At 43.0% G+C, this 13,985-nt stretch overlaps 1 protein-coding gene across 1 annotated transcript in view; it reads right to left on the reverse strand.

The window, feature by feature from the left end:
- Nucleotides 1–13,985, reverse strand: part of LOC127576942 (catenin alpha-3-like) — a 1,199,293-nt gene that overhangs the window by 117,567 nt on the left and 1,067,741 nt on the right. The window contains exon 12 of the mRNA XM_052027768.1: nucleotides 12,629–12,780. Within this exon, the coding sequence (XP_051883728.1) occupies nucleotides 12,629–12,780 (152 nt within the window). The remainder of the gene's footprint in view (nucleotides 1–12,628; nucleotides 12,781–13,985) is intronic.

Raw genomic sequence — 13,985 nt, forward strand, 5'->3', positions numbered from 1 at the left:
AGCAGCGTCCAGTTGTGCTTCATGTTGACCTGAAAGGGAGAAGTTAGTGGGTCCATGAATTTGGGCAATGCAGCTGTCATAGTTCGACAGGCGAGAGTGTGTGCAAGTTTCAAGATGTGAGTGTGATGCTCATAACAGTGTTAAATGTGTTAGGATGTGCTGGAGGATGGGAATTTTAGGTATGAACCATGACTGATAGAAATCATTGGTAGATGAGAAGGGTAGTGTGGTGAATTCAGCAGTGGCTGCTGTTAGTTCATGGGACATAGGATTTGAAGACAGAAGCTTTGACACTGATGTCTCATGTGCAACCACTGAACTTCCTTCGGGCTATACTCCTGACGTTGACCTCCACTGTTATCTCATCCTAACGCATTCTCACTGTGTGCCTGGGCACCCAGGAACACAAGATCTTGCTCCTTCTTTCCACCTGCTCCTGAATAGTATTTAAAAACCTTGGAGCCCAATTTCCCCCATATTAAACTGCTGTTTTTATAAGTCATGAAAGGATTTTCAATTCTTCAACCACGGTGCTTGTGTAACAGCACAGGTATGTTTATATTAACAGTGGAAAATATCAGTTGATGCTCAGAAAGGATGTTCTTGTCTTGCCCAATTTAAATTAATAACAATTTTAGAGTGTACCTTTCAAGACGTCAGGATATCTCATGGAACTTTAAGTACTCCTGAGGTAGAATCATTGATTATAATGTGATTGGGGAGGTAAACAGCAAAGGGAGTTATTCCAAGAGTTTCAGCATTATCTTGCTTTATACACAATGTGAATTACCTCTACAGATTCAACCAATGAGTTGTAGCCGGTGCTGACCTGAAGCAGGACTTACAGTAATCTGAGTCTGTTCGTTCAGCAAAAAATAGTCTATTTAAACAGCTCAATGCTGCTATGTATGTATAGTCAAGTAAACAGAGACCATTTAAACGGAGCCTCTGTAAACCACAGCAAATAGAGTTCAATTGAATTACAGCAAAGTCTCCTGATAAAAGCAGGATTATTTCTCCAGTAAAATGCAATAAACAAAGTAGTTATGTGGTACAAATTATGAGTAAGTTAATCTGTCACCAGCAGCCATCTGGCCTCCAAGCCTGATGGGGGAATTGCACCATCATCTATGTTCTAATCAGGATTTGTGGTGTCACTATATGCAAAGGTTGCATACAATAAATCATTGAGATGCAGTATGCAACAAGATTTGATGAACCCATACCCATCAATAATTTTTACGTGGATATGGCCAAAGATGGATCTGATTTCATGTGCTGATTCTCCAGCTGAACTCAGTTAGCATTTGTTCCCAAGATGATGTAAAAGTGTTTGAGGGGTCAAAATGCCTGAAAGAAACAATTCCCCAGATTTACTGTTTTTGCAGCACAGTTTGGCATGTGCTAAACTCCCTGAGCAGACATGCATTTGCATGAAAATGAACAGCAAGTATCAAAGAGTAAATAAAAACATCAACACTGCAGAAATTCACAACAGAAACTTCACATTACTTAAATACCCTTTAAAAATACATTGCAGCCTCGTTCAGTTGCTTGTGGGTTGTGTATGCCGAGAGGCATTAAAAAGCTAGTCTGTGACAGAGCTTTCACCGACATGCACAGATCAAAGTCAACATCACTTTATGTCAGGTTACAGATGCCTGAGGAAGTCAGCACTGGGTGTATTGATGGCATCTGGAAAGTGAAGCCAGATGTTATGGTGTACAGTCGAATCCCAGAGATCCCACAGGCAAATAGCAACAAAAAAACCAGGACTGTCTCAGTAACATGTTTGGGCATGGTTAGGGGGCAAATGAAATGACACAGGCTGCTGTACAGGACAAGCTGCACTCTGTTGCTGGTGTAGGGTAAATGTAAAGACCCTGCCAACGACCTTATCCATCCTGTTCTGAGGCAGGTTAGTTGGGTTTAAGTCCTTGTTTGAGACAGATTTGACATGTTCTGGTCTCAGTAGATCTACCATTTTAGAAGCAATGGTATTTCATTTAAAGCACAATTAGAACTGGCAGAACGTAATGTCATTGGATCAGAATGTGCCAGAGCACACATTTACAATTCTCAGCTGTTTTGCAGCATAGCAGTGAGTGGCACTGTTTAACGATACACTGAATGAACAAGTGCAGCTATTAACCAAGCGCAGAGCTACAAACAGAAAAGGAATCACTTGCAACAGGGAGGGATGACCGCAGATACTGCCATTAAGTTTGGGAGCATGGTTTCTATTCGGTTGAATTAGGCTGGATTCAGCCCATCACCCAGATTTGCCATGCATAGGCCCCGCCTACCTGAACTTACCTGGGTCAGTATGAAGGGCTGAATGAGCCAACTGCTATGTACCTAACAGCTGGCCGGCAAGGGCTCAGCATGAAAGAAACCTGAGGCAGTGTAGCACTGAGCATCCCCCCTCCCACCACCACTATCAGAACGCCCTGTCGGCCTTCGGCAGGAGGCAAAAGCTGTGGGTGGAACCTTGCATTTTGTCATGGGAAAAGAAATAGTGTGGGTCATTACAGTTAGTTGTTGTGGCACAAATGTGCAAACAGTGACAGGAGAAGTTTAATGATCCTGCAGGATAACAAAATTGTCAGCTTGCTGAAGGGAAAAATTGCACACGAGATCTGCTGCAGAAGAGGACTTTGACAGGCTGATGACTGTGCAGAACCGAACATTTAGCTCACCAGAACGTCTGCTAAAATGCCTACACTCATGGATTATGATGTCTGGAGTCACGGTGTCAATTGAAGCACAAGCAGTTTCCGTCAAAGGTCTGAGTGTTGCAGTGTAGGATCAGATCACTGCCACTGTGGTTCTCGGATAAGCAAAACAGTTGGGAGATGATTCCTGAGAGTGTTGTCTCCCAAGCCAACATCCCCAGCACTGAGAACCTAATTACTCTCAGTTGGTCGCAGTGGGTTGGCCATATTTTTCCCTGAAGTAACCACTCTATTCCCAGCTCTGTTATGGGAGAAGATTACCAGGTGAACTGAGAAAAAGATTCAAGGATGTGCTCAAAATTTCCTTGAAGAAGTGCAACATTCCATCTGATTCCTGGGAACATCTGGTCCACGACAGCTCAAAATGGAGAAGGAGCATTTGGAGTGGTATTGGGAACTTTGTGGCCATGCATCAGCAATGGTAGGCCCTCACCGTCTCACAAGCTATTCATCCATCAACTCTGTCAGACACCTCCTGCACCATCTGTGGAAGAGTCTGCAGTAACCACCTCAGAACTTACTGGAGTAGAAACAAGTCGTCTTTGATCCCAAGGGACTGCCTAAGCAGTAGATGGTGATACCACCGTTCTCAAGGACTTCCAAGATTCAGTCTGTCCTCCAGAGATCAATGGGTTCATTGCCACCCTAGGACAGTAGTACTGGATCAATGGAGCACCGACCTGCTGTCCTGTCTCAGTGTGGCAGTGTTCTGGGTCCCAGTACTGTCACCCCCTCTGTGCATTGTTGTCCGGACCTCTAAACCTAGGTGCCTTAGGCCATCTCAATTGAAAATCATCACACTTCCACCATTGACACTGCAGCCATTCGGGGAGCACCTAAAACAAGCAATGCGGGCAACAAAGGTGCATATAAGGCAGGTATTAAGGGTGATTAATTTACTTTTGTGTGCACAATGTCATGTGGATTTTACTGTGGAAAAAAAAAGGTGAAATTATAATCTGTGATGGAGGTAAGGTAAGGAGTGTGGGGCTATTGATGAAGGGAGATATTAAGGTTACCAGCATCTCCCAAGGATTATGCAGGAATCAGTCAAAAGGGGTGATCTATGTCAAGCCCTTCCTTCTTCTTCTTCCTGTTGCTCTTCCTTGTCTCACCGGATGGCCGTGGCTCAGGCCATTCATTCATAAAGGCCAATTTGTGGAGCAAAGGCAAACTGCCACAAATCTTGAAACCCTCTGGATCGTACAGGGGTCCTCCAGAGAAGCCAGTGGTGTGTGCTGTTTAATGTTCCTTTTGGCAGGGTAGTAGCCTTACTCTGGAACTATGCATGGATTCCTGACCAGGGTCTTGAGCCATTCCGTGAAACCTCTGTTACCTTATAACCAGATTTTGACCTGACGTGGTGTCTCAGATACAGGTGGTGAGATGAGTGAATGAGTGGTGTCTGCTCCCAGAATGAAGGGCAATGTCTGCACATTGAGGAAAGGAATCCCTGTTGGTTCCTGCAAATGACCATGTTCACATGAGCTGCACACAGTGTGTGTCAGTAGCACCCTGAACCATGGAAAAGCTTGCAATGTGTGCAAACTTTCTGCTTAATCAGGCTGCCTATCTGTCTGGAAGTAATGAGGTGAGTTTTTTTCAGCTTTTAGGATTCCTTTATGCAGCAGGATTCTACTAGGTACTAAATATTTGTATCTTCTTCAGCAGCCTAGAGGGAGTCAGATTTACAGAAGTTATCAGCAGTATTCACTTTGTCAGCCCAGCCACAGGCAATGCAGTCTTTGCCCTGCTTTAATGTTATAGCTGTGACTGCAGCTATTGGCTGATTTCAGGCACACTGTGGTGTTCTGAAGTACAGATGTCTCAACTATTGATCCTTAGTGAAGACTCTTCTTGGATATAACCACCTCTTTTTTTCTCCAGTTCTCCCACCCAACAGCTATTCTGTTTTTTTTCAGTCATGCTCAATTGTAATTGGGACCATCAGGCCCTCATGCTTCAAAGCAGCTTGTTTCAGTACAACCCTTTAAATGAACAGAAAAGTACACAACAGCAACCCAGACTGCTTTCCATGGTCAATTCAAACTTCAGCCATGCCAGGATTAAGCTAAAAATGCTTTCAAAAGCACAAACAATAGGAGAGGTAATTAAGAAACTAAACCTGCAAGTGGTTCATGATCCTTTTACATAATTCCGGTGGTTGGTTCTTCATAGATTTGACTATCTTCATCAGTTGTGTGAGATTCAGATTGGAGAACAGAGTTCAAAAATGATAGTGCTGGTTCAAATCAGCATTCCACACTAATGCTTAAGATTTACCTTACAGCCACCTTACCACTGTATCACAAGGCAAACTTCCATTGGAAACTTCTAATTTGCATTTAATTTCATACGCTAAGGATGAACTCTTGAACTTCATATGTTAAGGATGAACTCTTGAATTCCTGATCTCCCAATCTACCTTGTCGTGGCCCTGGCATTGTATTTATCCACCTGCACTGCACTTTCTCTAACTGTAATATGATATTCTGAATTTTGTTTTCTTTTTACTATGTTGACATAATTATGCATGGCATGATCTGTCTGGATGGTGCACAAGAGAAAAGCCTTTCACTGTATCTTAGCAAAAGTGACAATAATAAACCAATATACACGATATATAATGTAATTTTTCTGCATTGTTCATAATTTTAAACTCTTCTCTCAGCCTCACCAAGAGAAAAAGTTCAGCGTTCCTCACATGTCATATGTTTAAGTTTTGGGTGTAACTCTGTGATCTACACCCTTTCCAATCTATGAATATGCCTTTGGAACAAGGTTGCTCCAAAGGCTGTTCCACACTTAAATAGTGAGGAATACTCTGGGACCCAGTACAGTTTTAAAATCACTTCTCCAGAATTATATACCATGCCATTTTCTATGCTCCTCAATATTTGTCTCTTTCTCATTGTCCAGTATACGCTGATGTTTTCAGTTAGACATCCACAGATCTCCTTCCTATTCTAGTGCTTCAGTCTCATTTAGCACTTGATTCACAGCATCCTTCCCTATACTGAACTGCAAAGTCTTACTTTTTGAGAAGTCTCAGGAATTTCACCACTGGTGGGCTTCTGTCTTCTGAGAGTAAGGACAGGTTCTGTGCAGTGCTTGAAGTGAGATAAAACTGATCCCTGCAGGAGACATGCACCAGTTTTGGCCTCAGTGACCTCTCGCTCCCCCTATAGGGTACTGCTCTGATTCACAGTGAATCAGGACCCAACATGGATGTCCATCCCTATGTGTTAACTGATCCCTTGCCCAGCGTATGTGATGGGCAAAGCTAATATGGGCAGCTTGAGTCTCCCCCCCCACCTCAAAATTGTGTAAAATATTGTCCTGGTTTTAATGGTCAGGGTGCAGTAATTCCTGAATCTTGCCACAAGTGCTGAAGAAACCTGCCAGTTCTGTTCAGTGGCCCAGTTGTTGATTTTACAGACTCAGGGAACCATGTGGATCTGGTCCTGTATTAGGGAATTAAGAATAGGAAGGGGTCATTTCACTGCCCAAACCTGATGCACCACTGATTAGAACACCTCAATTCCAATGACCCAGTTTTGTTCTGTCACCACTAACATCTTAACCAAACAATACATATGTTGACGTGCTTATAGTAATCCATTGTTTTAAGCAATTTATTAATTTAAAACTGAAACATGTCATTAACTTCATCTGCATTACTGTCATAATTCAGTTCCCACTGTGTGATTTTTAAATATAACGGGTTACATTTTGCTCTCTTCAAGTGAGGGAAAGATTGAGAATGTCAAAGAAGAAGCTTTGAGCCAGAGTTTAGTATTTAGTATCTTCCCATGGCAGACCACTTTTTTATATACACTGGGTGATGACCTTGACATGACAAAATAGCAGCCGAAAGCAAAGTTCAGCATTAATTATTTACAGCTTCAAGCTCCTGAATTATTTTTCCTGAGCTTGAAAATTGCACGAATTGGCCTGCTGAAAACGTATGGCCTCTTTCAACTTGCTACCATGAGGATTAAGAATAAGAAAGTTAATTCTCTGTGGCTTCATAATTTTAACCAAATGCCACAGGAAAGTGACCTTGCTACTGCTTAAAAAATAGACAAGTTCAATTTGCACCAATTGTGGAAAACACTTCTTCTAACTCATGAGAGAGGAATATTGAGAAATAATGGTTGGAAAAGGATGAAAGTGTTTGATAAATTAATGATAAAAGGCTGTTTTATGCAACTTAGTATTTTAAAAACTGAAACTTTTTGCGAATCTGCCTCTACTGCTGCCATAATTCACTTCTTATTGCACAATTTCTAATCATAAAGGGTTACATTTAACCATCTGCAACTGAGGGAATGCATTTACAGTGAGCACTCACCACTGGGAGTGCAGAAAATTACCCACTTGGCCCACTCAATACCCCTCACCCCTTCCAATCTAATTGTATAATTGGCTGACAATCGTGGATAAGCAGGCTGCCTAAGGTTCCAATAAGCAACATTAGCATATGGTACTCTGCATCAAGAGTGCTAACAGTGAAGTTTTATTGGAGATATTTGGTCCTTAAGAAAATGATAACAGTTATTTACACAGATTCTTCAATGCAATAAAATATCCCTAAGGGGCGGCACGGTAGCATAGCGGTTAGCGTAATGCTATTACAGAGCCAGCGATCAGGGTTCAATTCCCACCACTGTCTGTAAGGAGTTCGTATGTTCTTGTTGTTACTGTGTGGGTTTGCTCCGGGTGGTTTGGTTTCCTCCCACATTCCAAAGACGTACGGGTTAGTAGGGTGTAATTGGGTGGCGTGGGCTCGTTGGGCCAGAAGGGCCTTTTACCGTGTTGTGTAGATGAAGTTTTTTTATAAAGTTTGCAAAGGCCTAGTAATTCCATCCATAGGGCAATGTTTACATGAACAAGTTACTATGAAAAAATAATCATAACGAAAACCAAAGACTTATCAAATGAATCGCCAAGTATGTGATTTCTATTCAAGAACCTTCATGCATCTGACATAACAAAAAACCCTGGGCACCATTTCGAGACTCTTGGCTGTACATGCATGGCTCATGGAGACCCAGGCTATTGGTGGAAGGCAGACCTCCACAGTACATTGGTAACCTGGTGTCAGGGTGTGGATCTGGCTGTGGTGTGGCAGTTTCAGGTTGGACCACTTTAAGCATTTGGTATTGGTCTTGGTATTGGTTTATTATTGTCACTTGTACCGAGGTACAGTCAAAAACTTGTCTTGCATACTGATTGTAAGGGTCAATTCATTACACAGTGCAGTTACATTGAGTTAGTACAGAGTGCATTGAGGTAGTTCAGGGTAAAAACAATAACAGTACAGAATAAAGTGTCACAGCTACAGAGAAAGTGCAGTGCAGGTAGACAATAAGGTGCAAGGTCAGACAGGGTAGATTGTGAAGTCAAGAGTCCATCTCATCATATAAGGGAACTGTTCAAAAGTCTTATCACAGTTGGATAGAAGCTGTCCTTAAGCCTGGTGGTACGTGCCCTCAGGCTCCTGTATCTTCTACCTGATGGAAGAGGAGAGAAGAGGGAATGACCTGGGTGGGAGGGGTCTTTGATTATGCTGGCTGCTTCACCGAGGCAGCGAGAGGTAAAGACAGAGTCAATGGAGGGGAGGCTGGTGTCCGTGATGCGCTGGGCTGTGTCCACAACTCTCTGCAGTTTCTTGCGGTCCTGGGCAGAGCAGTTGCTGTACCAAGCTGTGATGCATCCAGATGAGATGCTTTCTATGGTGCATCAATAAAAGTTGGTGAGTGTCAAAGCAGACATGTGGAATTTCTTTAGCCTCCTGAGGAAGTAGAGGCTCTGCTGAGCTTTCTTGGCTGTGGCATCTACGTGATTTGACCAGGACAGGCATTTGTGATGGCTCTACATTGGAACCCTGAACCACCACTTCCCCACCCCCACTCCAGGCAGCTCTCTCCCTGCAAATCAGACAACAAATCCAACTTTCACCCTGCAACCTGATCATGACATGACCCCACCCCGCCTGTCAATGATATGTTAACTCCCTGTGGTCCTCACCTGTGAATTGAAGCTCGTTTACTAACAAAGTGACATACTGCTTCCATCCCTCCCCCACCCTATGATTTGTGAACCAGATCTGTGGCTTACCTGTTTTTTTGAAGGAGAAACTTTTAAGAGCCAACAGTGCGAAAGGCCTGTTGGTGGTCTTTCAGAAAGTGTTGTCATCTGCCTACATCATTAAGTACGCTTTTCCAATTTCTCAACCAGGTACATGCCACAGATACAAGACTTAAGGAAACTTTAGGTCAAACAGTTAACACTGAATTACAGCACAGAAACAGGCCATTCATCCCAAGCTGTCATTGATGTTTTTTATACACCATTCAAGCCTCCTTCCATTCTTTCTAACTTTATCAGCAGTGCCTTCTGTCCCCTTCTCCCTCACAGACTTATCTTGCACCTTAAACACATCTGTACTATTTGCCTCAATGAATCCCTGCGGTGACGAGTTCCTACTCTACCAGTCACTCAGTAAAGAAACTCTTTCTGAATTCCATATTAGATTTCTTGAAGCCCACCATGTTGATGTTTTCTGATTTCACTCTTCCACACAAGTGGAAACACTCCATCAGAACTTGTCAAAATTTTAAAGACCTCAATTGGTCAGCTTTCTCTTTTCAAAAGCCAGCCTGGATATTCATTCCCGATCGATACTATTTCAAATTTCTGGGATGATCCTTGTAAATCTTTTTTATATTCTCTCCAGTGCTCTACATCATTTTTATGTGGTGACCAGAACTGTGTGCAGTACCTAACGTCTCCACTTTCAATTCAATACCTCTTGGAAAAAAAACAGCCCAGTGCTTCAGAGTTTTTAACTAATGTCTTATAGATAAGAGTGAGGAATAGAGGAAGAAGGTGGTTGGGAGGTACTTCCAAAGTTTGAAGTCGAGATGAGAAAAAAAATGGAATTGTTCAAGGGGCAGAGTTGGAAAAGCACAGAATTCTCAAGGAGCTGTAAAGTTTGAGAAGATTACAGAGATGGTGAAGCATACATTTTTCCACTTTAACTAAATTCTTTTAACTGAAAGAACATAAGGGGAAATATTTGAAGCCTTTGGAAGAGCCTTGTCTGGCAAGAGTACTGATGAGGGAATCTGGAGCAGAGATAAGAATGGTTGCCTGTCAGAAATGCTGCCGAGAAATCTGTGGACTTAATCTGCATCAGCAACCTCCCTAATCCTGTTTTGGAAAGGCCTAAGCAATTTACAAACTTCGTTGGTGCCACTAGTGAAGAAAACAGTCAGCCCCCACCCCTCATTTAACACTACCCTGTTTCATGAATGGAGATAATGTGAAATGATGGCAAAATTACACCAAGGACAGAGGCAACAAGCCCTGCCTCGTACACAGAAACCATCCCCAGGAGGGGTTGGATGGAGGAACAATTACACATCTCAAGACTGAATTTGATAGATTTTTGTTAGGAAAGGTTGTGAAGGGATAAGGAGAAATGGCAAATAGATACCTCAGTTCATCCATCACTGTAACACTCATCTACACCCTTTGTTACCAGTTGAGTCAACTATTCAAATGCTCTGCAGGCTAAGCTTCCACACTGTATCCTTCACAAACTTGAGCTGATCCAGAATTTTGCTGCTTGTATCCTAACTCAGACCAAGTCCCTTCATCCATCACACACTGACCCTCAGAGCAGCAATGCTTCAAGTTGATTGTGTTTAAACCCATGTCCTGGCCCCTGTTCTGCCCCTCTGGCAGATCCACAACTTCCTTCACTCCACTACTGGCAACCATCTTTACTATTCTTTCATGGGGTGTGGGCATCATTGCTCAGGTCAACTGTCGGGGTCTGTAAAGGTCTGTGCGTTCTTTACCATCTTCTATTTTTGACCAAGACTGTCCTTATTTTTCCCTATGTGGCTTAAGGTGATAAAAGATCCAGGCATCCTAAAATTATTGGGATTACTTGGTTAAGCTCTTTGTCCTGGTAAATATTATTTGTCTTGACTTTTCACACTTGCTATCTGGTCACTTGGGGTGAGCAGAGAACTGTGGAAGTTTATGCAGGAAAGAGTGTTAAATGTAATGTAACTACACACCAGGGGCATGACTGCAGTGCAGCAAGGTGCAGAGAGTGCGCTGGAGTTGGCCCACATGGACTAACTAAGTCCAGGGTTAACCCCCTGCACCTCCATTCCTGCTGACGTCATCACTGGCCTGAGGCTGCTCATTATCCATTCGCCAGGTGCACTCTTTGACTGTAGCTCCCAAAGAAAGATGCTCAAAGATTAATTTGAAGGCTTGCAAGTTATTTTGTTTCAAGTAAAAAATGAAGTCTGTCAAAGGAAAAAAACTTTATCTTAAAGTAAGAAACCAATGTCGATCAAGCCTGAGATGAAGGATGCAAGATAATTGGTTCAAGGTAATAAGTAATATTCCATGAGAAAGAAAGCTTCTACCTGGTAAGAAACTGCTTGCATCAAGTGAATCAGAAAGTGAAGCGGTGAGAGCAGCAGGTGTTAGGAGCTCTGGATGGGGGACTTGACGAGGTTCAGAAACTGGAGAAGAGTCACAGGGCTTAACTCATCTTGGCCTGAAATCCGCTTCCCCTCCATAATGCTACTGCCTCCCCACCTTCCCTATCACCACCTCCCTCGGTGTTGGCTCCTCAGTGTAGCGCCGTCCATGAAGTCGGTGAGGACTCACCAACTTCATGGACAGTGCATATGCTGGGCCAGCAGTCCCCTGCAGATGGCTGATTCAGGAGGTCCACTCCATCCACGCCATGTTTTCTCTTGACTAATGCACTGCGAATGGGAACAACAATTAAATATTGGAAAAAGCTGAACAGTATCTTGTCCAGGTAATTAATCGGAAGGTAGTGACAGCAGGCCTGAAACAATGACCAGATATTGCATAAACAGGGATGGGGTCAGAGGAGGCTTGTGTTTTCTATGGGGAGGCTGGGTTCCAGCTGACTTGGTACTGAATTCCCAAGGTAAAAAGAGCAGGATTTGTAAGCTTTTATAAGGCCTGTGCTATTTTTCTGGCTGGCATGGTGGTACAGCAGTTGGTGCTGCAGCCTCCCAATCCCAGCATCCCAGGTTCAGTCCTGACCTCTGATGCCATCCCTCTGGAGTTCACACATTCTCCCTGGGAAGTCAGCAGAGGGGAAATGGAATTGATGGGTTTTGTTCTCCTTGGAGCTGGAATGGACCTGATGGGCCATGTGACCTTCTTCTGTGTTATACAAGTAAGTCAGACCATGCTTGCAATGTGAACTCTTCTCATTGCTGCTTCAAAGTAATTTTAATGAATAATAATTGGTGCCACAGTGAATCCTGCATAACCCTCTGCCAAACAGCTCCAGATTCACTGAAAACCCACACTGATTGAAGACTGCTAAGTCAAGGTGAGAACTTCTTGTCAAACACAAACACAGCAAAGCTTCCTTCACTCACTCCATCAGTACACAGTACAGCATTTATTGAAAGGAACTGCTCTACCTTCCAACTGAAGCTAGCATAACCAGTCTATACATATGGCCTCTCATTTCTCATTACATACACAAATACCACACCTGTTATAACTCTCTGACAAAAAGGACCCAGTGATTTGCACTTGCCGTTTGTCAGCCTAAGCCTAGCATGAAATTTTGTCTGTTAATTACTCCTGTGAAGTAACTTGGTTTGAGGAGGCAGGTTATATGCTGATTCCTTCAGGAACATTTGAGAGATGGCAATTCTGTGGATGGTTTTGGGAAGTGAATGGGCAGAATCTAGCCATCAATAACATTCTTCCCCTGGTTCTATGAGTCACAGCGTACTGTGTTGTGAGAAAACCGAACATTGTCCTTCAGGAAACATCCAAGTAACAAGGAGAAGGCAAACACTCACCCTGATCATCAGAACAGCACATCGGATGTCATGAACTGCATCGTAGACCTTCCTGGAGGCCTCCACAAAGTTGCTGTCGTCAAACTGGGATGAGGAGTCGACGCTGAGCCTTTCCAGAGCAACATTCACTTGTGTGACAAACTCTGCAACAGCTAGGGAGAAGTTAAAATGAAGACTTCGGTTAATGTATCGCAGCCTCCAAGGCAGCCAATGCACTCCCACTGAACCTGGAATCATTCAATCTTTCAGAACAAAGGAAGTCATTCCACCTATGGTGGTTGAGCCTGTTCTTTGAAAAAGCCATTTAGTTAGTTGCAATCAAGTCTCTTTCCCGAGAGCACTGCAGTCATTTTCCCCTTTATTGTCCGAACCACTTTTCAAAGTTACTAACTGAATCTAGAACACAGAACAGTACAACACAGGAACAGGCCCTTTGACCCATGATGTCTGTGTCGAACATGATGCTGAATTAAACTAAATCTCTTCTGCCTGTACATGATGCATATCCCTCCATTCCCTGCATACTCATGTGTCTAACAGCCTCTTAAACGCTACTATTGTATCTGCTTCCACCACTCCCCCTAGTAGCCCGTTCCAGGCACGTACCACTCTGTGTAAAAAACTTTCCTCCTGTCACCTTAAATGCGTGTTCTCTAGTACTTGGCATTTCTACTCTGGGAAACAAGATTCTGATTGCAATCTTTTGCCACCAGATCATAGTCACTTGCTGCATTATAAAAATGTCTTCCACCCATTATATCAAGCATGTCACTGAAAGAGAGGATACCTACATAAAGATCTCCCCTACCGAGCATACAGAGCTGCGAATGAAAGCATACAGGGCATCCCTGGGTTACAAACACCTAATTTATGGACGCCCCTACATATGAACAAGCTTCCATAATATTATTAATTTCAAAAGTCCGACATATGCACATACATCCATTCCTATGAATGGTGGAACTTGTTTCCTCTCTCTCTCCACTTTTAGTAATTGTTCTCTCTTATCAGTCTTATGTGCTTTTGATGCCCTTCATTACAGTACTATAGTTACTATATCGACTGATTTTTTTTTGTATTTTTCGACTTATGGACAACTGTAAAAATGGAAGCCATTCATTACCCACGGATGGCCTGTATTTAAAAATACATTCAACACCAGACAACACTAAACAATCTGCATTGAAACAGTTTGTTGATTATGTGGCTATTTCTTCCTACTATGAGTCCCTGAATGCTATTCTCATATTGCAAGATGTTGCATTACTCACTGAGGTTTGCACTGACAACTATACTGTGTGCCATGTTCTTTATAGGATTCATCTGCAGAGACACGGAGAAATCTCCCTCTCTCTGT

This window comes from Pristis pectinata, chromosome 12, assembly GCF_009764475.1.
Source record: "Pristis pectinata isolate sPriPec2 chromosome 12, sPriPec2.1.pri, whole genome shotgun sequence".
NCBI lineage: Eukaryota > Metazoa > Chordata > Chondrichthyes > Rhinopristiformes > Pristidae > Pristis > Pristis pectinata.